This window comes from Anomaloglossus baeobatrachus, chromosome 9 (assembly GCF_048569485.1).
Source record: "Anomaloglossus baeobatrachus isolate aAnoBae1 chromosome 9, aAnoBae1.hap1, whole genome shotgun sequence".
In the NCBI taxonomy this organism is placed as follows: Eukaryota; Metazoa; Chordata; class Amphibia; order Anura; family Aromobatidae; genus Anomaloglossus; species Anomaloglossus baeobatrachus.
The window spans coordinates 37,379,184-37,405,153 of record NC_134361.1 but is presented as its reverse complement, the minus strand read 5'-3'; the positions used below and the strand labels follow the sequence as shown (position 1 = coordinate 37,405,153).

General features: G+C 47.2%; 2 protein-coding genes across 2 annotated transcripts in view; both read left to right on the top strand.

Moving 5' to 3' along the window:
- The first annotated feature begins 11,698 nt into the window (after positions 1–11,698).
- On the top strand, positions 11,699–20,248 carry LOC142250398 (olfactomedin-like). The gene is made up of 4 exons (XM_075322559.1): positions 11,699–11,809; positions 12,154–12,369; positions 12,454–12,604; positions 17,720–20,248. The coding sequence occupies exons 1-4, from the start codon at positions 11,717–11,719 to the stop codon at positions 18,541–18,543; spliced, it is 1,284 nt and encodes a 427-aa protein (XP_075178674.1). The 5' UTR covers positions 11,699–11,716; the 3' UTR covers positions 18,544–20,248.
- Positions 20,249–22,522: 2,274 nt separating this feature from the next.
- The window catches only part of HNRNPUL1 (heterogeneous nuclear ribonucleoprotein U like 1), a 126,952-nt gene continuing 123,504 nt past the window's right edge, over positions 22,523–25,970 (top strand). The window contains exon 1 of the mRNA XM_075323550.1: positions 22,523–22,703. Coding sequence (XP_075179665.1) covers positions 22,628–22,703 — 76 coding nt within the window. The 5' untranslated portion in view covers positions 22,523–22,627. The remainder of the gene's footprint in view (positions 22,704–25,970) is intronic.

Below are 25,970 nucleotides of genomic sequence, written 5' to 3'. Positions count from 1 at the left end.
TCTCCATAGCGCCAGGGACTTCCGTTGTATTGCTTCCCTGGTTTTCTCTCTGTGATGGGCCCCTTGCCAGGAGTCCTCCGCACATGGTGTGACACCTGCAGCCACATTTTGACATTAACTAGCCACAAGATAGAAATGCTGAGGGTCCAATTATTAGGACCATCATCAACTCCCAATTGCGTCCTGTGTGTAAATACAGCAATAGTGCATATGCGTGGTCACAGCTCCATTCTCTTCTATGGGGCTGACAGAGATAGCCAAGCCATTAATCTTATGGGATACAAGGGATCATAGCCGCATGCATGATCGATCATACATATATCCCAAATTCTACAGTGACTTTATTTAGCCCCACGTCAGGGACTTAAACCTGCAATCTGTTCATTATATTACAGTATATAGAGAAAATAACGTTCTGTTATTATGTCCTCCTCCTGTCATAGGAGGTTCAAGATGGCAATAACGGTGTCCTATGGCTGACATGGCAACCTTCAGCACCCTGTAATTGTGTTGCGGGGGGTTGCGCTGGAAATGCATGCACCAGCAACAAAACAATATAAATTAAGTTGTCTGTGATTAATAGCCGCATATAATTTGTAAATCGGCAGCGATCGGAACTCGCTCTGGTCGCTGCTGTTACAGGTAGATGCCAGCTGTGTTAAACACAGCCGGCATCTTCCCAGCATGGAGCAGGATCAGTTTCATGGCACCAATGTGCAGTTGTACGCATGCACCTAGAGGTTAAACCAAATAGCTGTGTGAAGGGAAATTAGTAATTTAGAACTATGTGATGGAAAAATGGCGCACTGACATGTGTAAAGATACATTATGGAATGTGATCAGCACAGATTAAGGCAGGGGTCTCAAACACGCGGCCCGCATGCGGCCCCTGAGGCTGTTTGTTGCGGCCCGCAGACCCGGTGACAAATCGCGGCTCTATGCTGAGGGTCGGCGCCGGCAGGAACTTTACTGCATTTGAATCCATCTGCGGTGCCGCGCAAGGAGCTGTCAGTTCTATCCCAGTTGCTACTGCTGTCTGCCAATCAGATGCAAGGAGGTGACGTCATACAGCGACGTCACTTCCTTGCATCTGATTGGCAGGCAGCAGCCATTGGTCCAGACACAGCTCCTCTGCGCTGCACCGCAAATGGATTCAAATGCAATGAAGTTCCTGCCGGCGCCGACCCTCAGCACAGAGCCGCGATCATCACGGGCCGCGACAAGCAGGTAAGGTACGTGCTCAAGTTCAGGACCCGCTGCGTGCTGGACACAGCGCGTCCTGATCGGCGGGGCCGCAAGTCTACTCCTTAGGAGACCGCAGCTGCCCGTGCCTGCGATCAGGGGTTCGGGCCGCTGCGGTCTCCTCGCTGTGCTCTGCCTAGGGAGGACGCTTCAGACGCCGCAGCATAAATTCACATGCTGCGGCCTCTGGAAGCCACACCGCAGTTCCGTTTTCACTGCGGGCCGTACACGCACAGTGGGCATGGGATTTTTAGAAATCCCATGCCCACTGTGCTTTTACCATACATAGCAGGGTTTTGGTCGCAGCTGAAGCATGCTGCATCCAAAACTCTGCAAGTACTGATCGTGGGCACACAGGAAACGGAGGAAAGGTGAGGAGATTTTTTTTTTTTTGTTTGCGTATTACTAAAGGATGGGCAGAATACTACAGGGATGGCCACAATACTACAAGGGTGGGCAGAATACTACAGGGATGGCCACAATACTACAAGGGTGGGCAAAATACTACAGGGATGGCCACAATACTACAAGGGTGGGCAGAATACTACAGGGATGGCCACAATACTACAAGGGTGGGCAGAATACTACAGGGATGGCCACAATACTACAAGGGTGGGCAGAATACTACAGGGATGGCCACAATACTACAAGGGTGGGCAGAATACTACAGGGATGGCCACAATACTACAAGGGTGGGCAGAATACTACAGGGATGGCCACAATACTACAAGGGTGGGCAGAATACTACAGGGATGGCCACAATACTACAGGGATGGGCAGAATACTACAGGGATGGGCAGAATACTACAGGGATGGGCAGAATACTACAGGGATGGGCAGAATACTACAGGGATGGGCAGAATACTACAGGGATGGCCACAATACTACAGGGATGGCCACAATACTACAAGGATGGACAGAATATTACAGGGATGGCCACAATACTACAAGGGTGGGCAGAATACTACAGGGATGGCCACAATATGACAGGGATGGGCAGAATACTACAGGGATGGCCACAATACTACAAGGGTGGGCAGAATACTACAGGGATGGCCACAATACTACAGGGATGGGCAGAATACTACAGGGATGGGCAGAATACTACAGGGATGGCCACAATACTACAGGGATGGCCACAATACTACAGGGATGGGCAGAATACTACAAGGATGGCCACAATACTACAGGGATGGCGACAATACTACAAGGATGGGCAGAATATTACAGGGATGGCCACAATACTACAGGGATGGCCACAATACTACAGGGATGGCCACAATACTACAGGGATGGGCAGAATACTACAGGGATGGGCAAAATACTACAGGGATGGGCAGAATACTACAGGGATGACCAGAATACTACAGGGATGGCCACAATACTACAGGGATGGGCTGAATACTACAGGGATGGGCTGAATACTACAGGGATGGCCACAATACTACGGGAATTGGCAGAATACTACAGAGCACAATACTACAAGGATGAGCACAATACTACAAGGATTGGAACAATATTACTGGGCACAATACTACAGGGCACAAGGATGGGCACTATACTACTGGGCACAATACCACAAGGATGAGCACCTTACTACAGGGCACACGGATGGGCACATTACTACAAGATTTTGGCTAAGATTACTATATGATGCTGCTAATTGTAAAACAATTACAAGAAGGTGATAAAATGTAAAAAAAAATAAATCCTAAAGCATGACTTTTTTTATTTACATTAAAAATGCTTTTCTGTATATAAACTTAACAAAAAAAGTGCACGTTTGTTATAATAAACAAGCGAAAAATGTTTACAAAACTGATCCAAGATGTATAGAAAAAAAAAACATGGATTCATTAAAAATGTTCACTTTGTCCTGCAAATAATGCGGCCCCCCTCATTTTTTTTTTCTATATACGGCCCATACACCCAGCTGAGTTTGAGACCCCTGGATTAAGGACTAAAAAAGGCAATAGGGAACATTAAAAGAATACGTAGAAGTTTGGAGAGCCTTGGGTCAGATGTGGGATCTTTTTGACCTTTATCCGCTGTTTGAATCGAGAATTTATTGCGCATGCGCACATTATTCGGACACTATATGACTCAGTCTGTACCACTATAATTGGTTATTGCTACCATAGACGACGAATAGAGCAGCACTGTGAGTGTCGTTCCCAGGAATAGCAGACACGACACGGTCAGTAGCAGAGTCACCTTCATCCTGACCCTTCTGCCACTTCCATATTCGAGGGAGGTGGTGGAGCGCATCATAGATCTGGCGTCAATCAGATCTACAGGACGACGTATCAACAGACAAGGACCCGGCATATTTTTACCTTTCTGGAAGCTCGACCGAGAAAAATATCCGCCAACATCTGGAATCAGAGAACCAATATGGCCGCCTGTAAGAAGAAAGGAAAGAAAGTCTATGGTACGTTCCTTGTGCTACAAATGAAAACATGATGCAATGCACAGTGATACTGAGTATTTCTGCACACTTCCAGCCATATATTTAAAGGGGTTTTACAGAAATATATATTTCTTTTTTTTTACATCCACGAATAACATTTTTTACTGCATAAGCAAAAAAAAAAAAATCTTCTGTCCTGCTCCTTGTGCCGAGTCTTTACCGCTACCTTCGATCTTTGCTAGCAGGCTGCAGCGATGATGTCATTTCATAAATACAACACATGTGACAACTGCAGCCAATCACATGTAGAGAGCAAAAGTTGCTGAGCCTGGTGATTGGCTAAAATTACACATGTGCTGTAATTGTGATGTCACCGCTGCAGCCCATCGACAAGACCAATGGCAGCAGTGAAGACCCTGCGCAGGAGCAGGAGACTTCTTATTATTTTCAATCAATAACATTAAAAATAATTCCTGGATATCCCCTTTAACCCTTCATTAATTAAATTGGTCAATAAGAAAAATTTAGAACAGGATTTAGCAAAAATTTTACCAAATTGGATGTGGTTGGAAGTGCTAGGAAATACTCAGCTGGCTGTGGTGTTATACTGGTATTACATAAATTTGGGAAATTGCATAGAAGGGAAAGCTAGTCAAAAAGATCTTTATATAAAAACATGTAAAAAGATCATAATGGGTCAGACAATATGGAATAAAAGGGCTTAAATATCTTTGGCACTGCCCAGAGAACTGCGTGAAGGCCCCAAAAATATTCAACTAAAATTTGGTGGTGACAGTCTATTGCATATGGCTGCCTCCCAACTCAAAAGATGATATTGCGAAGAGAAGGATAGACGCTTCCAGAGGAGATTTCTTGTTGAGGAAACCAGTGAGTCCTGCAAATGCCCCCCAACACACACACACACACACTTATTGAGAAAGCCTGTGAGTATTGCGAACCCCACCCCGCCCCACTCACAGGTAATGCCTGAGTCCTGCTTCCCCCCCCAATCAAAGAGAAAGCCTGTGAGTCCTGCTTCCCCACCCAATGAAAGAGAAAGCCTGTGAGTCCTGCTTCCTCCAACTCATAGTGAAAGCCTGTGAGTCCTGCTTCACCCGCCCAATCATAGAGAAAGCCTGTGAGTCCTGCTTCACCCGCCCAATCATAGAGAAAGTCTGTGAGTCCTGCTTCTACCACTCACTCATCGAGAATGCCTGTGAGTCCTGCTTCCCTCACCCACTCATGGAGAAAGCCTGTGAGTCCGGCTTCCCTCGCCCATTCATAGTGGAAGCCTGTGAGTCCTACTTCCCTCGGCACTAATAGAGAAAGATTGTGAGTCCTGCTACACCACGACAAATACAGAAAGCCTGTGAGTCCTGCTTCCCTGTCACAATGTGACTGTAGGAGAGCAAGGGACAGGGGGCTGCTATAGTGTCCCTCAGGCTAGGTGATCCTAGGCTATCCCTAAACTCTGGATTACCCCTGATGGTAAATCTACTGGAGTCCTGTGCCTTACTGTACTCCAGAGTAAAGCTAATCTGTTCCCAACTCCTCCCAGGGAAGGAAGGGGAAGGATTTTGAGTGTGACAGCAACACACTCATTGAGAAAGCCTGTGAATCCTGCTTCCTTCCTCTACTCATAGGGAAAGCCTGTAAGTCCTGCTTCCGCCTCCCACTCATAGAAGAAGCCTGTGAGTCCTGCTTCCTTCGTCCCCTCATAGAGGAAGCCTGTGAGTCCTGCTTCCTTCGCCCACTCATAGAGGAAGCCTGTGAGTCCTGCTTCCTTCGCCCACTCATAGAGGAAGCCTGTGAGTCCTGCTTCCTTCGCCCATTCATAGATGAAGCCTGTAAATCCTGCTTCACCCGCTCACTCATAGAGGAAGCCTGTGAGTCCTGCTTCCTTCGCCCACTCATAGAGGAAGCCTGTGAATCCTGCTTCCCCTCCTCAACTCATAGAGAAAGCCTGTGAGTCCTGCTTCCCCGTTTATTCATAGAGAAAGTCTTTGAGTCCTGCTTCCCTCGCCCACTAATACAAAAAGCCTGTGAGTCCTGCCACACCCCAACTAATTGGGAAAGCCTGTGAGTCCTGCTTCCCTGTGACAATGTGACTGTAGGATAGCAAGTGACAGGGGGCTCCTATATTGTCCCTCAGGCTAGGGTACCCTAGGCTATCCCTATCCTCAGGATTACCACTGATGATGGAGATGCCGGAGTCAGATGTCTTACTATATTCATGAGTAAAGCTAATCTGTTCCCCCCTCTCCCCAGGGAAGGAAGGGGAAGGATTGTGAGTGTGTAAGCAACACACTCATAGAGAAAGCCTGTGAGTCCTGATTCCACCACCCACTCGTAGACAAATATTGTGAGTCCTGCTACACCCCCCAAAAAAATACACACGCTCATAGAGAAAGCCTTTGAGTACTGAATAAAATCATAGAAATCTGTATATCGCTGAGCTCACAATCCTCCTCTTTATCCTAAGCTGTCCTCAGATAGTTGAGCTGACAGAGGCCCTTCAAAGTGCATCATTTTAGGGATAACTCTAAATAATAGGACCTGTATGCAATACGCAAGTAAAAATAGGTTAAAGCAGTACAATAAAAAAAGTAATAATAAGTACCGTATATATTACAAAGATGCTAGAGTAAATGAAAATCAAATTCTTCATGAATTTTCTTCATTTTTTATCTTTCTTGCAGAGAATTGGCCATAGTGACAACAAAACCCATCCAGTTGTGAGCTGGCATATTTCATCTGAGAAGCTCCCGCCGACAGTACTCGAGGCGGCTAGAAAGTGAACCGAAATAATAACACTTGTATCTCTCTCTTTTTCCCTTTCATTTTCACCTTGTTTTGAAAAAAATCGTAAATTATAGAAGAAATGAAAGTAATAATATTGGCTTTCTTTGTACTTGGGTTGTGGCGGCCATTTTGAAAAAAAAGAAAAAACAGGAAGTGCAGCCATATTGGTTTTCACTTTTGAATTATCTCAGAAATTAATAGTAAAATCATAATTTATTACTTAAAATATCTTACTGCTAAAATGACAGCCTGGTTTTGTGTTTCTGAGAAGCTACTACAAAAGATAACAACTAATACGGCTGTGCATACGGTTCCAATATGGCTGCCTCAGCAAAACGAAAAAATGCCAATATCTCTGGCCTGTGTTTGTAAATGTAAGCCAATAATACTGTACTACATTCACCACATGGCTGGCACCTGATGGACCCTGATGACTTTATACATTTCTGTTAGGGTGTCTATCATTTTATCAAACAAGATGGTCCAGTGTTTTTTATGTAATCTACAATGTAGTCTCCTACTGGAATATTCAAAGCCTTAAAGAGGACCGGCCACCAGGATTTTCCTATATAAACTAAAGCCAGTGCTATACTAGCGCTATCATGCTGATTCTATACATACCTTTAGTTGGGAGATCGGATGTATATTTTCTGAAATATAGGCAAGTAAACTTTGTGAAATGTGCTGTTATTTGATTGATAGCAGCTACAGAATATCTAATATGTGGTCGGGTTTTGCTAGTTATTCCTGCCCCTGTCTACCTGCTGGTCCTTCATCCCCCTGTCTCTGTTACTACAGGGGGAGGAAGGACGGGGGGAGAAAGGACAGGCAAGCAGACAGGGGCGGGAATAACTAGCAAAACCCTACCCACCTATTAGATATTCTGTAGCTGCTATCAATCAAATATCAGTGCATTTCACAAACTTTACTCCCCTGTATTTCAGAAACTATACATCCGATCTCAAAACTAAAGGTATGTATAGAATCAGCATGATAGCACCAGTATAGCACTGGGTTTAGTTTATATAGGAAAATCCTGGTGGTTGGTCCTCCTTAAGGGGTACTTCTCACATAGCGAGATCGCTAGCGAGATTGCTGCTGAGTCACGTTTTTTGTGACGCAGCAGTAACCTCATTAGCGATCTCGCTGTGTGTGACACTGAGCAGCGATCTGGCCCCTGCTGTGAAATCGCTGCTCGTTACACACTGCTCTGGTTCACTTTTTGGTCGTTGCTCTCCCGCTGTGAAGCACACATTGCTGTGTTTGACAGTGAGAGAGCAACGATCTGAATATGCAGGGAGCAGGGAGCCGGCTTCTGGCAGCCTGCGGTAAGCTGTAACCAAGGTAAATATCGGGTAACCAAGCGAAGCTCTTTGCTTGATTACCCGATATTTACCTTGGTTACTAGCGTACGCCGCTCTCACGCTGCCAGTGCCGGCTCCCTGCTCCCTGCACACATAGCCAGAGTACACATCAGGTAAATAAGCAAAGCGGTTTGCTTATTAACCTGATGTGTACTCTGGCTAGGAGTGCAGGGAGCCAGCGCTAAGCAGTGTGCGCTGGTAACCAAGGTAAATATTGGGTAACCAAGCGAAGTGCTTTGCTTGGTTACCCGATATTTACCTTAGTTACCAAGCGCAGCATCGCTTCCACGCGTCGCTGGTGGCTGAGGGCTGGTCACTGGTCGCTGGTGAGATCTGCCTGATTGACAGCTCACCAGCGACCATGTAGCGACGTACCAGCGATCCTGACCAGATCAGATTGCTGGTGGGATCGCTGGAGCGTCGCTAAAGTGTGATGGTACCCTTAAGGGTCATTCTTGTTAAGTTGATTTATCACCTATTAGTGGGATAGATTACCGAAACAATGGTTAGAATGCAACTGCTGAGACTCCCACTAATCACCAAAACAGGGGTTTCATGTCCGTTGTTACATGAGCAGTAGTCATGGATAGCCAACCACCTATCTATCATTGCTCCAATGGATAGGTGACAGACTAACCCCTTTTTTTGGGAGACTTCGAAACCTTTGTCAGATCTACGTAGATTGTGGGAGATCATACTTATTCAGGAGAGTAGGTGTTATATCCATAGCAACCAGAATGTCCCATGACTAAATCTGGTGTCGGCCTTACAAAGCCAGTTCAGGTGCCTTTTACCCTTTCCAGTATGATCTATTATAATGTCCTTTATTTCATATTAACCCATTGTATGGCTCAACCCCATCTCCTCCGTGTTACGCAGACATTTCCTGCTGAAAAGGTTGCATAGAAATAACACCAGACTTCACCATGTTTCGGATTATGTAGAGGACAATGAGGAGTCCTGGAAAGACAAAGAAGCAGAAATAGAGAAATGCCTATGGCTGGTGAGAAGGTCACAGACCAAAAATATAATGGCAATGGAATGTTTTTTTATAAATTTTACAGGTTAAAGGGCTTTCCAATTCTCTAAAATTGATGAGGTTGTCAACATCAGATGAATGGTAGAGTTGGTGTAAATCGATTCGCAGGAACTGATCCATCTGCCATGTCAGTAATCTACCCTGAGAAAGGGCTCTTACCTGACAACATCCGCTGCTCTTTTTTGATTAGCCAGCCTGGCACTACGACACGTGTGTGGCACCCCAGTGGTCCGGTTGCCACAGTAGGGTTGCCCTCCTCACTGGGGGTAATGTTATGCCCGGGAGCAAGAAGGGGGTCCCCCACGCTAGGTAGCACCAGCAGCCAACACTTTCTTGAGCTCCTCCTTCTGGTCTGGAGTCAGAAAAGTGTTGACTGCTGGTGCTACCTAGCGTGGGGGACCCCCTTCTTGCTTCCAGGCATAACATTACCCCCAGTGAGGAGGTCAACGCTACTGTCATGTGCATCACACCGCAACAATGGCGGATCGCCAGGCCGGCTAATCAAAAGAACATGCGCAGATGCTATAGACAGTTTTCACGACTCCCATCCACTGGCCACAGGTTACCGACGTTGCTACTGCACCTGGATTCACACCAACTCTAATCAGTTGGGGTCCAAACCTCAACTTCCCTAATGAACAGCTATTTGTCGGGGCTACAGCACCTGGGGAGCGATTTGGCCTCTTCCTTATTGCTCTGTATACTAGGGTGCGATATATAGGGTAGCTGTAGTGGGTATCTTCTTCTAGAACACATGACTTCAAATCAGACTTGCAGATCATACAGATCATATAGAGGTTCACAGAGAAGTGGAAGGACTCCTAGGCAAGGAGCACAGCACTTACAAGCTGTAGAGCTTGCAAGCACTGTTCAGAAGTTGGGCAATCACTGCATTCAGCCAGCTTCAGTGCTTTTGTGCTCCTCTGGGTGTCCACCTCCAGTAGGCGTATACGATCAAACATGGCACACAACAGAGGGCACAGTGACTCCGTCTGCACCATTATGGTCAAAGGCCCCGGCAGCACATACGTCCAAATCCTATTTTGCGGGGCGTTCGGATGTAAAATGGCTATGGTGTGGTCCATGAAACACATACCAGAAAAACAGGGACATTGAAAATAAAAAGCATTTTTAACTCACCTTCCCCAGCGATGCTGTTTCCGGTCGCTGCTGCCTGCTGCTTCCTGCCCGGCTAATTACTGTCATGCATATTCATTATGCACGACACAGCCGACCCAGAAGTAGCTGCAGAGGTGACACCGGATGCTACATCACGGGACTCTTCAGCACCACGGACAGCAGGAACGGGACAGGTGAGTTTATCTCCTTGTGCAATCACGGAGCACGGATTTCACATGGACAACCCACATGTGCTGTGAATCACGGCTCACGGAGGGACATATGGGTTTATAACAAGTCAGTGAAAAACGTCTATGTTTTCACTGACGTGTGAAACAGGCCTTATTTGTAGTAGTAGTTTTGTCAAAGAAACAGTCAGTACATGCACATGCAATAATTTCTAGTTTGTTGGCGTTTGCAATTTAAGTTTCTTAAAAGGGATATCAGCGACTGACATATTGATGATTTACCCCCTCTAACTCTAACAATATCTGTAATGTGCAATATACTATATCTATGTGTAGTGTGTGATTTATTACAGATTATATGAATAAAAAAACAATAAAGTAAAAAAATGTGCAGAACTTTTATTCTAGCTATTCATCCATCCATCCATTTATCCATCACCACAACAATAAATTGCTTTCTCCATTAGATAAAAGACTGTAAATTGGGTTTATACATACTTACAGAAGCGGCGTGAATAAGACAATGGAGTTTACGCCCCAATTGGTTCTAATAGGTTCTAGTGGGCTTCCCCAACACTGATTTTATCTGGACACTGCATTTTGTGCCCCTCGCCTCTGCTCATCAGTGACTGCTGTGTTGGACTCATTGATAGATGCTATAGTCACAGACATAATAAAGCCTATGGCTGGTAGTCAACTATCTACAGTAAAGGGGGCTTTACACGCTGCGACATTGCTAATGCGGAGTCGTTGGGGTCACGGAATTCGTGATGCATATCCGGCCGCATTAGCGATGTTGCTGCGTGTGACACCGATGAGCGATTTTGCATCGTTGCAAAAACGTGCAAAATCACTCATCGGTGACATGGGGGTCCATTCTCGATTATCGTTACTGCAGCAGTAACGATGTAGTTCGTCGCTCCTGCGGCAGCACACATCGCTATGTGTGACGCCGCAGAAACGAGGAACCTCTCCTTACCTGCCTTCTGGCCGCTATGAGAAAGGAAGGAGGTGGGCGGGATGTTCCGGCCACTCATCTCCGCCCCTCCGCTTCTATTGGGCGGCCGCTCAGTGACGTCGCTGTGACGCCGCACGGACCGCCCCCTTAGAAAGGAGGCGGTTCGCCGGTCACAGCGACGTTGCCGGGCAGGTAAGTATGTGTGACGGGTCTGCGCGATGTTGTGTGGCACGGGCAGCGATTTGCCCGTGTCGCACAACAGATGGGGGCGGGTACCCACGCTAGCGATATCGGGACCGATATCGCAGCGTGTAAAGTAGCCTTAACACAAACAGTAAATGACCCATAGAGTCTTATCGAATTCAGAGATTTGGCCACTTGGTCGTCAAATACAACCGAATGGATGAGCGATAAATACGCCTCTATGAATATATATTATATTGAGTATCACTGTGTTATCTGTTCTTTAGTGTACCACTACGGTATAGTCTGTATATTTATTCTATGTTAACCTCTATCTACTTTTACCCCCAGGTGACTCAAAATGTTACAGGGAAGGTAAATGGATGGGAACGCTGCATATGTGAGATTCTCATGCCAGATAGCTCTTTCCCAGCCAAAAGGGTGAGCGTCCTAGAAGATGAAACGCTGCGTTTGACCAACCGAGTGGAGGACGAAATGCAGATGGTAAGTAAACTTGGGATAGATAGATAGATAGATAGATAGATAGATAGATATATAGACGTCTCCACCCAACGCAAAACCTCTCATGGGTGCAACTGTTTGAAATAACACCACCTACCCACAAGGTAAGTAAGGATACATCTACACATCAGATCCCCACCGATCAATCATTGACGGCCCCAATGTAATTCCTATCATTTATATTGTCTATAAGAATTAAAACTACAATTACCAATTATATTCTTATAATCGTCCCCAAGTGTTCCCCATAACTCCAACCGAGTCACATGTACATAAGGTCTCATATCTTGGTCGCATAAATGTTGCCCTATTTCATTCTTTTGTAGATACAAGAGCAAGACATCAGACTGGACAGCTATGTTGAAAAACTCATGAACCTAACCAGGAAATTGGAATGGTTGGAGAAGCTGCGCCCTGAAGGTCTGATGGAAGTTAACTTTGAAGAGCTGAAGAAGGAGATAAAAGAGATGGAGATAGTCATCGTGAAGATAAGGGGCAAAATCAACGGAAGCAACGCTCACGTGGAAAGTTTGTATACTGAGGTACGTTCCAAGTGGACTCTTCACACTGGGAAAATTAAAACCACTTATGACTGCAATAGTGTCCTAATGGGTTTCAATCTTTAGGTGAAGAACATCTCAAAGACTGTTGAACAGCTAGAAGTCTTTGATAAGAACAATGTCCTCCGAGCCCAGAGAGACATGGAGAACCTGAAAAAACGTCTTGCAGATTGTGAGAAAAATATGAAACTGAAAGCTGGACCCATGGTACCTCTTGGTAAGTTGGTTAGCGTGACCCCAAAATGAGAAGTAGTTAAATAAAAATGCAGGTTTTACATTTCAGAATATCCAAATTATTACCAGAGATAGATCAGTGTGGTTAACATAAAGTGGTTGTCCTAAGGGTCACCTGAAAGCAGCTTCCAATTTATCCTGCAGAGCCACTACAGGAGAAATGTGGTAATACATGTGCCCTTTAACCATAATACTAGGTCACACTGAGTCTTCCGAAGCGTAAACAGCTCTTTGCAGTGGCGCTCAACTTTGGACCCACCTGGTCATCCATATATCCTAGTAAAATATATTCACAATTGCATCAGCCAACTATGTAACTTCTATGGGGGCCTTCTCGGCCCTGTCCTGACGCAATCCTGTTGTTCTCCTAGGAGATAAGTCACTGCTAGTTGTATCTGACAATGAAACACATGAACGTTTGACTAAATTAAGGCCCCCTCTGCATGTTAGATGCCTGACAGCCGAATGATGCTTCAGCCGCTTGTTCAACCAGAAGCCATCTTGGTCGTCTCTCCCATAGGCATAAGTGCCCATGCAGCGAAGAGCTCCTATGTTCTCTATGAGAAAGCCACCGACAGACATTTCTGCCGGCAGCTTATCTCAGTGAGAACAAAGGAATCAGGAGTCCGAAATCAAACATGCTCAATCAAAATCTCCTTCAACATTCAGTTGACCAGTGGTCCCATACACATTAGAATGTCGGAGGAACCCGTCAATATCGGAAGGTGCGGATGACATTAGTCTCATGTATATGAGGGACTTCAATACGGTGGTATGTTATAGAAGGCTAATCTGCAAGACTCTTATGTAACTGGGTCAGGAACATTGCAACAAGAGCCCAGTCCTCACTAACTTTTACCAGGTATTGACAATAGTGAAAACTCCATTTAGACTCATGAGCAATAGGGTAACAATGTTTTGAACTTTTGCCTTTCAGGCGTCATTACTCACCATCTACTACTGCTTTGAATGTGAGACTACCTTCATTTTATAGACAATCAGAGTTACCAGAACCCTTCACTTCAATTCCAATTATAAATCACACAGAAATAAGCCCTAAGATAAGCATAAAACGCATTAAAGAGAGTTTGTCACCCCCCCAAAACTGAATTTGAACTATTTAGACCTTTATATAGATGACTTAACCCCTATAATTGCGCAGTCATTAGGCTGCATGACTCGTCCTAGGATCGCATTGCAATGATTCGACTGGCTAGCTGCTCTTCTGACCCAAGCGAAGTAAAAAAAGCAGCTAACCAGTCCGGGCATTGTGATGTGATCCTCGGACGAGTCATATAGCCGTGTAACTTGCACTAAAAATTACACTGGTACTTTAGATTTTAGTGATTTTCTTTTATATCATAAAGTTTTATTAGATATGTAAATGAGAAGGAGTCCTTGAAGTGGCCAAGTGTTCTGTGTACCTTTCCACTTACTCATTCACCATCCTTCACCCTTCCCCTTAGGCCGGGGCCACACGGGCTCTAATGCGATCCTCGCATGACACTCGGCTCGTGCTGGCAGCACAGCAGGAGCCGAGTGTCATGCGAGTGTCACTGTGACTGAGGTCCGAACATGCGATCGGACCTCAGCTGCGGGGAACAGGCCGGCACTGAGGAGGGGCGGTTCAGTGCTGAGGAGGGATGGGCCAGTGCTGAGGAGGGATGGGCCAGCACGGAGGAGGAGACGGAGGGATTTATTTTCCTCTCTCCTCCGTAGCTGGCCATTGCCATTCTCGTACTGCACTCACGGTACATCGGTACCGCATGCTGCGATTGTTTTCTCGGTCCGATTGGGGCCGAGAAAATAATCGCTCATGGGTGCTGACACATAGGTTAATATTGGTCCGAGTGGAATGCAATGTTTTATCGCACTCCACTCGGTCTGATTTTCATGCTGTGTGTCTTAAGCTGAGTTTACACACTGCAACATCTCAAACGACATCGCTGTAACGTCACCGGTTTTGTGACGCAATAGCGATGTTGTTTGCGATGTTGCAGTGTGTGAAACCTATCAGCAACCCGGCCCCTGCTGTGAAGTTGTAATCGTTACAAATCGTTCAGGACCATTCCTAGGTCCTTTGTTTCCCGCTGTGCAGCATGCATCGCTGGAAAGTTTCAGTGTGTGAAAGACTTTGCAGAGACTTTGTTAGCAACTTCCCTTTCAAAAGGCTGCTTATCAATGTCCCCAACAACCAGCTAGGTCGCTCTGCAGGTCCGGATCTCTGTTGAGTTGTTGGCCAGGTTTGCCTGTTTGACAGCTCACCAGAGACTTAGCAGAGACTTAGGGAGGTCGCTGTTACGTCACAAAACCGGTGACGTTACAGCGATGTCCTTTGCGATGTTGCAGTGTGTAAACCCAGCTTTAGGCCTTATAGTGATTGACAGGGTTTGCTTTGGAACACTGCCTAATCTAAATCCTGAGCTCTGCAGATAAAGGACAGAGGACGTGTTCACTCCGCGCTGCTGCTGAATAATTTCCAAAGGAAGATCCAGGACACATCAGAGGAGATAAGCGGTTTTTATTTAACACGTTTCAGAGCCTTTACAAGATTCTACTTCAGAAAAGGAACCACAGACTATGGTTCCTTTCCTGAAGAATACTGTGATTCTTCTCCTGAAGAAGATTGTGGTTCTTCTCCTGAAGAAGACTGTGGTTCTTCTCCTGAAGAAGACTGTGGCTCTTCTCCTGAAGAAGCTTGTAATGGCTTTGAAACTTGTTGAATAAAAACCACTTCCACTAGTGAGTCCTGGATCATCCTTTGGAAAGTTTTCAGCAGCAGCACGGAGTGAACACGTCTTCTGTCCTTTTTCTTCATTGTCTGCACTGTGCTCTGTACTCATGCATCTACAGCAGCTTCCCCTTATTAAGCACATGTCTTGTTGTGTGTCACACAACTTGATAAGGTGAGCATACCTCTTTCTCTTTTATCCCGTTTATACCAGTAAGACCCTATTTTGCACCTTTGCTCCTTAGTGTTCTTTGAAATCCTGAGCTCTGATACTGCAGTAGCTGAGTGCATGCACTAACGGTGTCAGCGTGTTGGGGACCGAGTTGTCATCTCCCCTACTCTATGTAGGGAATGGCCACTGCAGACAGCAGAGAGAGATGAGAAAGTGTACACCCTGACATTGTGTGTGCATGCACTAGGCCAGTGAAAGTCAGTCTGCGTGCGCTCTCATCCCCTTCTCCTGTGTGTATCGGCCACTTGTTGCACCCAGGATCACACAGGAGTAAGGGCCTGCTGTACACAGGAGAAGGAGATGAGAAAGTGCACAATCACTGACATTGTGCGCATTTGTCATGGTTCTCTTTCTGCTATAGAAGTTTAGTGACAGGTTTTGGGTCCGAGTCTCACTTTCCCCTGTGAGACTCTGCTATTTGAACGTGTTTTCTTTTCCTTTGGCAGTTTTAGGGTTAATGGCAGTATTAATTGACAGCAAGCAGGCCAATTACCATCTCAGGTGTTTCTGGTTTGGGACCACTCCCAGTCCCTTTTTATACCCTCTGCTACCAGCAGAGGGTGCCAGTTATTCTACATTCATTTGGATTCTGGTCTTGGAGGAAGTAGGAGCTGCTGAAACCCTTTCTTGGATTTGCAGGTGTGGCTGCAGTGTTGGTGCTGCATGCAGAAGTCTGTTGTGGTGTTTTCCCCCTGTCTGGCTTCCTTTCCTGGTGTGTTGTTTTAGTGCAGCAGTGAGACTGGCATCCATCATCTGCCCACTCCCTAGCCAGGGACTATTATATGGTCATCTTAGGGCTTCAGGTTCCAGCTCGGCGACAGGTGAGGAACCTGTACAGGGACTGGCTAGGAGTGCAGGGTACAGTGGCAGGTAAGTGGAGGAGGTGTCCATCTTCCCTCTCACTAGCGCTAGGGTTCACCATTGTTAAAGTGTTCCCGGTGTACCCCTTGTCTTCTCATTGTGCTTTCCCCGTTTAAGTTGTGTGTTTGGCCTTACGCCATTCTCTCCCCTAGTCCGTGCTTGACAATATTCTCATCTACATTCCCTGTAAGTATCGTCTGCTCGCTGCTGTGTAACCCTGTGTGCAGCTGTCAGCCGCCAGACACAGGAGAGGTGGATAAGTACTCGGCTCCTGCACATACTGACGTTGTGTCTGCTGTCAGCCCCTGCAGTATGAGTGTGTGTAGAGCTGGGGACTTAGATCAGACAGCGTTACAAAGTGAGAGAGTCACAGAGTGACTTAGGTGAACCCATGGGAAACTATACTGGCCCTAAAGCTGGGGCCCCTGCTCTCACCCTAACCCTGAAGGTACTCTCGATGGTAGGGAGGTCCAGGTTACCACATTAGGCCCTATCTCCTGTCCTCGTCCCTGATGTTATGACCCCCCTCCACAACCCACCACCCGGGGGGAATGGGCAAGAACAGGAGTCAACACCCCACAAACAAATATTGACAGACAGGGCTAACAACAAAAAAAAAAATACTTATACACACAGCAACCACACACAAAGGAGCCTCAAAAAGTGCAAGAGGGGAAACAACATTAAAGGGAGGAATAAACAGACTACTGGGGAATTTCCGAACCAGAACAAAAACACCTGAGAATGCTGCTGCCAAGAGTACTGAGAGAGTAAATAACAGCTCCTTCCACCTCCTGGCCAAGCTTCCTAATGATAGAAAATAACCGTCACCCTCTGGTGGACGTAGAGGGTATTTATAGAACATGGGAGTGGTCCCCACCGGAAACACCTGACCAGGAGTCAGAACTGCTGGAATTAACCCTCTCCTCCCCAAAGGAGAGGGAATTTATTTAATCTGCAGAGTCCCACAAGACAAAGTGAGACTCTGACCCAGAACATGTCACCAAACTCCGCAACAGGGGAATGTCTGTGACAGAGAGCTATCAATTGCCATAAGGACAGGGGTGGAGAATGATAATCGAAGGGTGCGGAGTAATGCACGAAAGGACTCTCATTTACATATGTAATAAAACTTGTTGACACCATAGATTGTGTGTATGATTTAGAGTTAAATTTGATATAAGGAATCTTGGTAAATTCTTCTAGGTTTTGCCTTAAAAACCATAAATCTTTTTTGTCTATATCTGATACAAATATTCTATTTCTTCCCGAAGGATCATGTCAGCACAAAGGCTTATCTTCTATCAGCAAACCTATGCTTCTGCAGCTTAACTGGAGGGGAGTAGGGTTCAAGGCTGGAGCATGGGGTAAAGATGCGGCATGGAACGCCACCAAGAAATCAATGTATTGGGTCGGTTCTCTTAATACCGATGAGCGAATTCTTGAGTCCATACGCGCTTACAGTTCCTTGAATGACATACAACTGTACAAGAACTCCTTTGACCTCCCCCTATCTGTGCTCGTCAAGAACAAATGGAATCACACTCTTGCCGGTCAAGGTGCGGGAGCCATCGTCTACAACAACAATCTGTACTACAACTGCTACAACACCCACGACATGTGCAGAGTAAGCTTGACCAATGGGGTCTACCAGAGAAAGCCTCTAGCCAATGCCGGATTCAACAACAAGTACTCCTACGCTGGAGTTAGCTACCAAGACATAGACTTTGCATCTGATGAGAAGGGTCTCTGGGTGATTTACGCCACTGATGAAAGTGCTGGCAAAATTGTGGTGGGTAAGGTCAATGTTGCCACCATGACGGTGGATAAGGCCTGGACCACTACACAGATGAAGACTGAGGCTACCAATGCATTCATGATGTGCGGAGTCCTCTATACCACTCGCTCTGTAAGCAAAAAGACTGAGGAAATCTTCTATATGTTTGACACTAAGACTGGAAGGGGAGGTTCGATGAGCTTAATGATAGAGAAGATGACCGACAAGGTGCAAAGTTTGAGCTATAACGCCAATGAACGCAAGCTTTTCATGTTTAATGATGGCTATCTGGTTCATTATGATGCAATGGTCAAGCCCTGAGCTCTGGCTTGTCTATTGTCTCTACTGATAGAGCTCTTTATATTCTTATCTGCACTCATATTGTCTAAAGATCCCTTGATTGTAATCAATATCCCCGAATATCATGCTTTTCATATACATTCTCCACCTCTCCTTTTATATAGGCACAATATAATATGATCTTCTGGCCTTCCTTCATACTTCAATTTGATCAAGTAGGCACAGTGGATACGAGTGCCTCGTATTTGTCATTATGTCTGCACTCGCAATATAGAATCGCATTCGCTTTGTGCTCTAATTGTGCTCTTACACTAATATAACAGCAGCGTGCACTACATACTGTTAGCATCATACATACTGTCAGCATCATACATACTGTCAGAATCATACATACTGTCAGAATCATATATACTTTGAGCAGAACACACCCTATCAGCAAAATACATACTGTCAGCAGAACAGAGTATGTCACCAGAATACATACTGTCGGCATCATATACTGTATACTGTCAGCAAAATACATACTGTCAGCATCATACGGTATATGGTATACTATCAGTAGAATACATCCTGTCAGCATCATATACGGTATACTGTCAGCAGAAAACATACTGTCAGTAAAATACATATTGTTAGTATATATATAATATATAATGTCAGCAGCAGACTATTTACTGTAAGCAATATTCATACTGTCAGCAGAATACATACTGTCAACAGAATACTGTCAACAGAATACATACTATCAGCAGAATACTGTCAGCAGAATACTCTCAACAGAATACTCTCAACAGAATACATACTGTCAGCAGAATACATACTATCAGCAGAATACTGTCAGCAGAATACTGTCAGCAGAATACATACTATCAGCAGAATACTGTCAGCAGAATACATACTATCAGCAGAATACATACTATCAGCAGAATACTGTCAGCAGAATACATACTATCAGCAGAATACTGTCAGCAGAATACATACTATCAGCAGAATACTGTCAGCAGAATACTGTCAGCAGAATACATACAATCAGCAGAATACTGTCAGCAGAATACATACAATCAGCAGAATACTGTCAGCAGAATACATACAATCAGCAGAATACTGTCAGCAGAATACATACTATCAGCAGAATACTGTCAGCAGAATACATACTATCAGCAGAATACATACTGTCAGCAGAATACATACTGTCAGCAGAATACTGTCAGCAGAATACATACTATCAGCAGAATACATACTATCAGCAGAATACTGTCAGCAGAATACATACTATCAGCAGAATACTGTCAGCAGAATACATACTATCAGCAGAATACTGTCAGCAGAATACATACTATCAGCAGAATACTGTCAGCAGAATACATACTCTCAGCAGAGTACTGTCAGCAGAATACATATCTCAGCAGAGTACTGTCAGCAGAATACATACGGTCAGCTGCATATATACTTTAAGCAACATATATATCTATATACTGTTAGTAGAATTTGCATACTTACTGTCAGCAGTATAACACTTTATTTAACGCTTGCCCTCTCTCGATAATTTGTCTTGTGTCCTGTCCTGTCTTTTCACCCGTCAGACCATTTAGCAGATTGCTTGGGAGGAATGCAATAAATCGATCACCCCGATGTTTGTTCAAATGCAAATAATTGATAAGTGAATATGAAATCATACATGGATTTTCTCATGACTGCAAGTGAAAAATAAACAATATAAACAGTGGATATTGCCGGTCTCATTACTATGTACATACAGGTGCTTAGAGTAGCGTATTTGCATGAAGCTGGTATCTATTAGGAAAGCGCAAAGTCAAAAATATTAGTGTCGCACCCAGGAATATGGGGTACTCGGTTCCGGGCAGTGTACATCTTGGGAATGCCACGATGGTGGCCTGTTACCCGGTTCCATGCCCTGGGCCCTTTTTGTAATGGGGATATTTACAGGGGATTGTTAAATAAAGTTTACACGTGACGCCACTTGCGGTTGCGGCTATAGGTAGGGAGCCGCCGCTGCAGAATGTCTCTACTGGGGCTGGTGGTATTAGCAGCTAGTATGGTAGTCCCTCCGCAAGTAGGGCATTACCCCAGCGGGTGTATGGTGCGGTGGGTGTCGGAAGAAGGAGTCCAGACAGGTATTCAGTGCAACTGGTTTACTCACTGCTGAGATGTTACTGGTTGCCCGAGGCCGGCTGGTTTCGCCTCCAGGTCCCCTTCATCTCAGTGCCAGTGTGGTTCTCTGGTACCTTCTTCCCCTGCACCTGTCTCTGGTAAGTGGGTCCCCGTGGTATGGAACACTGGGGGTCCCCAGTCTGTGGTTTGTCCACTTCTGTCCGCCTGACGGTAGCGTGAACCCTGTGGGGTTGGAGTCTCTGGTCCTGTCCCCGGGTCTCTCTTTACTACTGAGTCTTCGGATTCTTTAGGGTCAGCAAGGTTCTTGATGGTCCCCTTTGCTGTGCAGGTGTTAACAGGTCGGCTTGAAGCTCTTTCCTGTCCTAGGGTCCTGTACCCCGTTGGTGCGTAGTTCTGGGAGTTTTCCACCATACTCCACCGGCAACCACTTCTCCTGGGTACCAGGTCACCGTCAACTCGAGTCAGGACGTCTCCTCAGTCACACCTTCTCACTTCTACAGTCACTACTCAACTGACTACTCTCCACAGACTGCCCCTCCCACCTGGTCCACTAGTGGACTGGAGTGGCTCCACCTCTAGGCGGTCATCCATTGGTCCCACCCTAGCTGGGTACCATTGTATGGGGGATTGTTGGGGAAAACTGGGATTACCTTAGTTTTTGTTGGTACCAGCACTGGGGTTCTGGGTCCCTAAGGGGGTAGGCCCTGCATCCTGGTGGGGATGCAGAACCTTGTAACACCCTGATGGGTTCAGGGGCGCTATATTGGATTATTACCAGTTTTGAAAACTATACATATTGGTCAATACTCACTAATATCAGTACTGTACATCATGAGAAGAGTGAGGGTGTATGGAGAAGGCGCAGAATCCGAGCCTGCGCCAAACAGGCAGGTGCCAGCTGTATTATACAGTTAGCACCTGCTTCTCACAGCAATGACTGGAGCTAGCTCTGATTGCTGCAGTTTGATCCCTTACATGCTGCAATTAATCGCTGCTAAGTGGCAATGGCATAATCTCGGTGGGGCATCTGTTCAGGTGCCCATCGCCAACATGACAGATGGATCCCTGAGCATTGACGTACAGCACCGTTGACCTCTTTTACCCCATAGGAGCTTATGACCCCACCTTCCCCCACCTAAAACCCTAGAAATAGCGAAATCAGAGAAAAAAATCCTAAAATGTATCAAAAATTCTAAAAATATTGTCATTTTTGCACAACTCTTGCTAAACTGTCTTGTAAGACTCCAATTATTTTCGCTACCTGAAAATATTATATTTCCAAAATATATGACGCAACACTGCGTCAAAAATACTAAAATGTAACAAATGGCGCACTATGCCCATAGCAACCAATCAGAGTGCAGCTTTTATTTTATCAGAGCTGTTTACAAAATGAAAGCTCAGCTTTGATTGGTTGCTATGAGCAGCCAATTTTGAATGAGGCCTATTGACTTCCCGAGCCTAATATTGATACATATTACCACATTAAACAAATTAGGTCTATATTCCAAGGATTATCTTACAAATGAAATGTGGAATCAGTGCCTATTTTGGTGAAAATGTGATGAATGTTTAATTACACTTTCATTATATAAAAGCATCGACATGAATAAGACTGAGAGTACCAAGATGGCTGCAATTCCAGAAGCTCTCAGTAGCTAGTGAAGCCTAGGGTGTACAAAGATGGCCGGCGCCGTTCACCTAGTCTTTCCTGACGTTGTTATAGGAGACGCGGTCTCTAGGCTAATTGGTCGTGCTTGTTGCCGCCCATCGAATGCTAGCCAATCAGCGAATCCGGAGATTGAGGATTAGCAATTCTATTGGTTGGATTTTCAAGCGTGCTGAAATTTGTCACTTGAGGGCGTTGCTACGCGAGTGGACGGCGAAGAGAGAGAGAGGGGGTTGTTAGAGGCCGCCATTTTGTCCGCCCGCCTGTCTGTGATACCGCGCTGCTGGGAGCCGAGAGAAGAGGATGGGGGATCACTTCCACCGAGGCGGATTCCCACCTGGACCTGGCCGGGATTTCCGTAGAGACGGGGAAGGTCGATGTAAGCGCTGGGCTGAGGCTGCGACACGGGGGAAACACAAAGCTGCTGATGGTGGTGGAGGGCGGCTAATGGGGCATCACAGGCGGGATAGGCGGCACATGACTCAGGCCACAGCATGCGATGCTACTGAGGTTTGCTTTGTTTTTGTCTATGGGTCATGTCATGTGACCTTAGCTCTTAAAGGAATTGTACATTTTTAACAACCCCCCTTTCATAATGCAGCACTTAGTGGATCGCTACTGTATTCATTGGTGATTGGGGCGCAGTATGCGTTATCCTGTGTATCCTGTATATAGACATATATGTGATCCGCAGGGGGCGATTGTGTTAAAGGGGTTAAAATATCGATCGACAATCCTTTAAAATAGGCCGTCAGTATCGGATCGGCGGGGCGGGACCCTCACATGTTAGAATGGATTACCCCCCCCCCCCCCCCCCCACACACACACACACACACACACACACACACACACACACACACACACACACACACACACACACACACCCCCACCCACACACACCCTCTGTAATGGAGGGATACCCCCCCTCTGTAATGGAGGGATACCCCCCCCCCTCTGTAATGGAGGGATACCCCCCCCCCTCTGTAATGGAGGGATACCCCCCCCCCCTCTGTAATGGAGGGATACCCCCCCCCCCTCTGTAATGGAGGGATACCCCCCCCCCCTCTGTAATGGAGGGATACCCCCCCTCTGTAATGGAGGGATACCCCCCCCCCTCTGTAATGGAGGGATACCCCCCCCCCTCTGTAATGGAGGGATACCCCCCCCCTCTGTAATGGAGGGATACCCCCCCCCCCCCTCTGTAATGGAGGGATACCCCCCCCCCCCCTCTGTAATGGAGGGATACCCCCCCCCCCCCTCTGTAATGGAGGGATACCCCCCCCCCCCTCTGTAATGGAGGGATACCCCCCCCCCCTCTGTAATTCTGTAATGGAGGGATACCCCCCCCTCTGTAATGGAGGGATACCCCCCCCCTCTGTAATGGAGGGATACCCCCCCCCTCTGTAATGGAGGGATACCCCCCCCCTCTGTAATGGAGGGATACCCCCCCCCCTCTGTAATGGAGGGATACCCCCCCCCTCTGTAATGGAGGGATACCCCCCCCCCCTCTGTAATGGAGGGATACCCCCCCCCTCTGTAATGGAGGGATACCCCCCCCCTCTGTAATGGAGGGATACCCCCCCCCCCTCTGTAATGGAGGGATACCCCCCCCCCCCTCTGTAATGGAGGGATACCCCCCCCCCTCTCTGTAATGGAGGGATACCCCCCCCCTCTCTGTAATGGAGGGATACCCCCCCCCCTCTGTAATGGAGGGATACCCCCCCCCTCTGTAATGGAGGGATACCCCCCCCCTCTGTAATGGAGGGATACCCCCCCCCCCCTCTGTAATGGAGGGATACCCCCCCCCATCTGTAATGGAGGGATACCCCCCCCCCCCCTCTGTAATGGAGGGATACCCCCCCCCTCTGTAATGGAGGGATACCCCCCCCCCTCTGTAATGGAGGGATACCCCCCCCCCCTCTGTAATGAAGGGATACCCCCCCCCCTCTGTAATGAAGGGATACCCCCCCCCTCTGTAATGAAGGGATACCCCCCCCCCTCTGTAATGAAGGGATACCCCCCCCTCTGTAATGAAGGGATACCCCTGCCCCCCCCCTCTGTAATGAAGGGATACCCCTGCCCCCCCCCTCTGTAATGAAGGGATACCTCCGCCCCCCCCCTCTGTAATGAAGGGATACCTCCGCCCCCCCCCCTCTGTAATGAAGGGATACTCTCGCCCCCCTCTGTAATGAAGGGATACCCCCGCCCCCCCCTCTGTAATGAAGGGATACCCTCGCCCCCCCCTCTGTAATGAAGGGATACTCTCGCCCCCCCCCCTCTGTAATGAAGGGATACCCCCGCCCCCCCCCCCTCTGTAATGAAGGGATACCCCCGCCCCCCCCCCCCCCCCCCTCTGTAATGAAGGGATACCCCCCGCCCTGTTACCGGTGGGAGTGTGACCTGTGAGAATGGCCTGGACATAGGAAAGAGCAAGGGGAAACATCGCTATGCCAATGCCGCATCCTCTTCACTCTCGGGGGTCCCCAGATCAGGACCCACCCATCCTACCATGACTGGGAATACGCTTTTAACCCCTTCCTGCACATATATGTCATAGAGGTGAGTGCAGGTGTTTTAGGTGAGCTCCGTTTTGAAGCCAGTGTCGGCCTCTAACTGCAGCGACCTGAGTGAGCTCTGATCACCGCCGCTCCAACTGTTTAAATGTCTGATGATGAAATGTAAGTGGCGCATTCCCGACGAGTCACTGCATCTCCCCTCTTAAAAAAAAGGATTAAATGGGTGGCTCCCTACTCTGCAATAGTGGCCACATCTCTGTAAAACTGCTAGGGGAGGCTTTTTCTAAATACCTAATTCAACCTCTGAGTGGCGCTATTGCGGTCTGCTGTTCCCCATCGCGTGACAACCCCCCCCCCCCCGGGTATGGGATTCGGTGATGTCACATCAACTTGCTGTTGACCTGACATCACCGCAGCCGGCCCCTGTCTTCCTGAGTTACTGGCTATGGGCAGAGTTTCACCGCTCGTCACAGCCCAGCATCCCCCCGCGCTCTCTCTCCTTCACCGCAGAGCGCCACAAGCAGGAGTGATGCTGGGCTGTGGCGAGCGGTGAAACTCCGCCCACAGCCAATCACTCGGGAAGACTGGGGCCGGCTGCGGTGATGTCAGGTCAACAGGAAGTTGATGTGACATCATCGGATCCCCATAGCCGGGGGGTGGAGGGGACACATGATGAGGAACAGCAGACAGCAATAGCGCCGCTCATAGGCTGAAAGGGAAGGCTTTTTCTAAATATCTAATTCGGCCTCTGAGCGGCGCTATTGCGGTCTGCTGTTCCTCATGACGTGACCCCTTCCCCCCCGGCTTTGGGGATCCGGTGATGTCACATCAACTTCCTGTTGACCTGACATCACCGCAGCCGGCCCCAGTCTTCCTGAGTGATTGGCTGTGGGAGGAGTTTCACCACTTGTCACAGCCCAGCATTGCTCCTGCTTGTGGCACTCTGCGGTGAAGGAGAGAGCGCGGGGGGATGCTGGGCTGTGACGAGCGGTGAAACTCCTCCCACAGCCAATCACTCAGGAAGACTGGGGCCGGCTGCGGTGATGTTAGGTCAACAGGAAGTTGATGTGACATCACCGCAGCCAGCCCCAGTCTTCCTGAGTGATTGGCTGTGGGCGGAGTTTCACCGC

Bases quoted from the DNA above. Each gene is read 5' to 3' on its own strand.
- LOC142250398 (XM_075322559.1), top strand. From the start codon at position 11,717: ATGCCAGATAGCTCTTTCCCAGCCAAAAGGGTGAGCGTCCTAGAAGAT. The intron at 12,370-12,453 runs GTACGTTCCAAG...TTCAATCTTTAG, and splicing joins TGGAAAGTTTGTATACTGAG to GTGAAGAACATCTCAAAGAC. The intron at 12,605-17,719 runs GTAAGTTGGTTA...TTCTTCCCGAAG, and splicing joins TGGACCCATGGTACCTCTTG to GATCATGTCAGCACAAAGGC.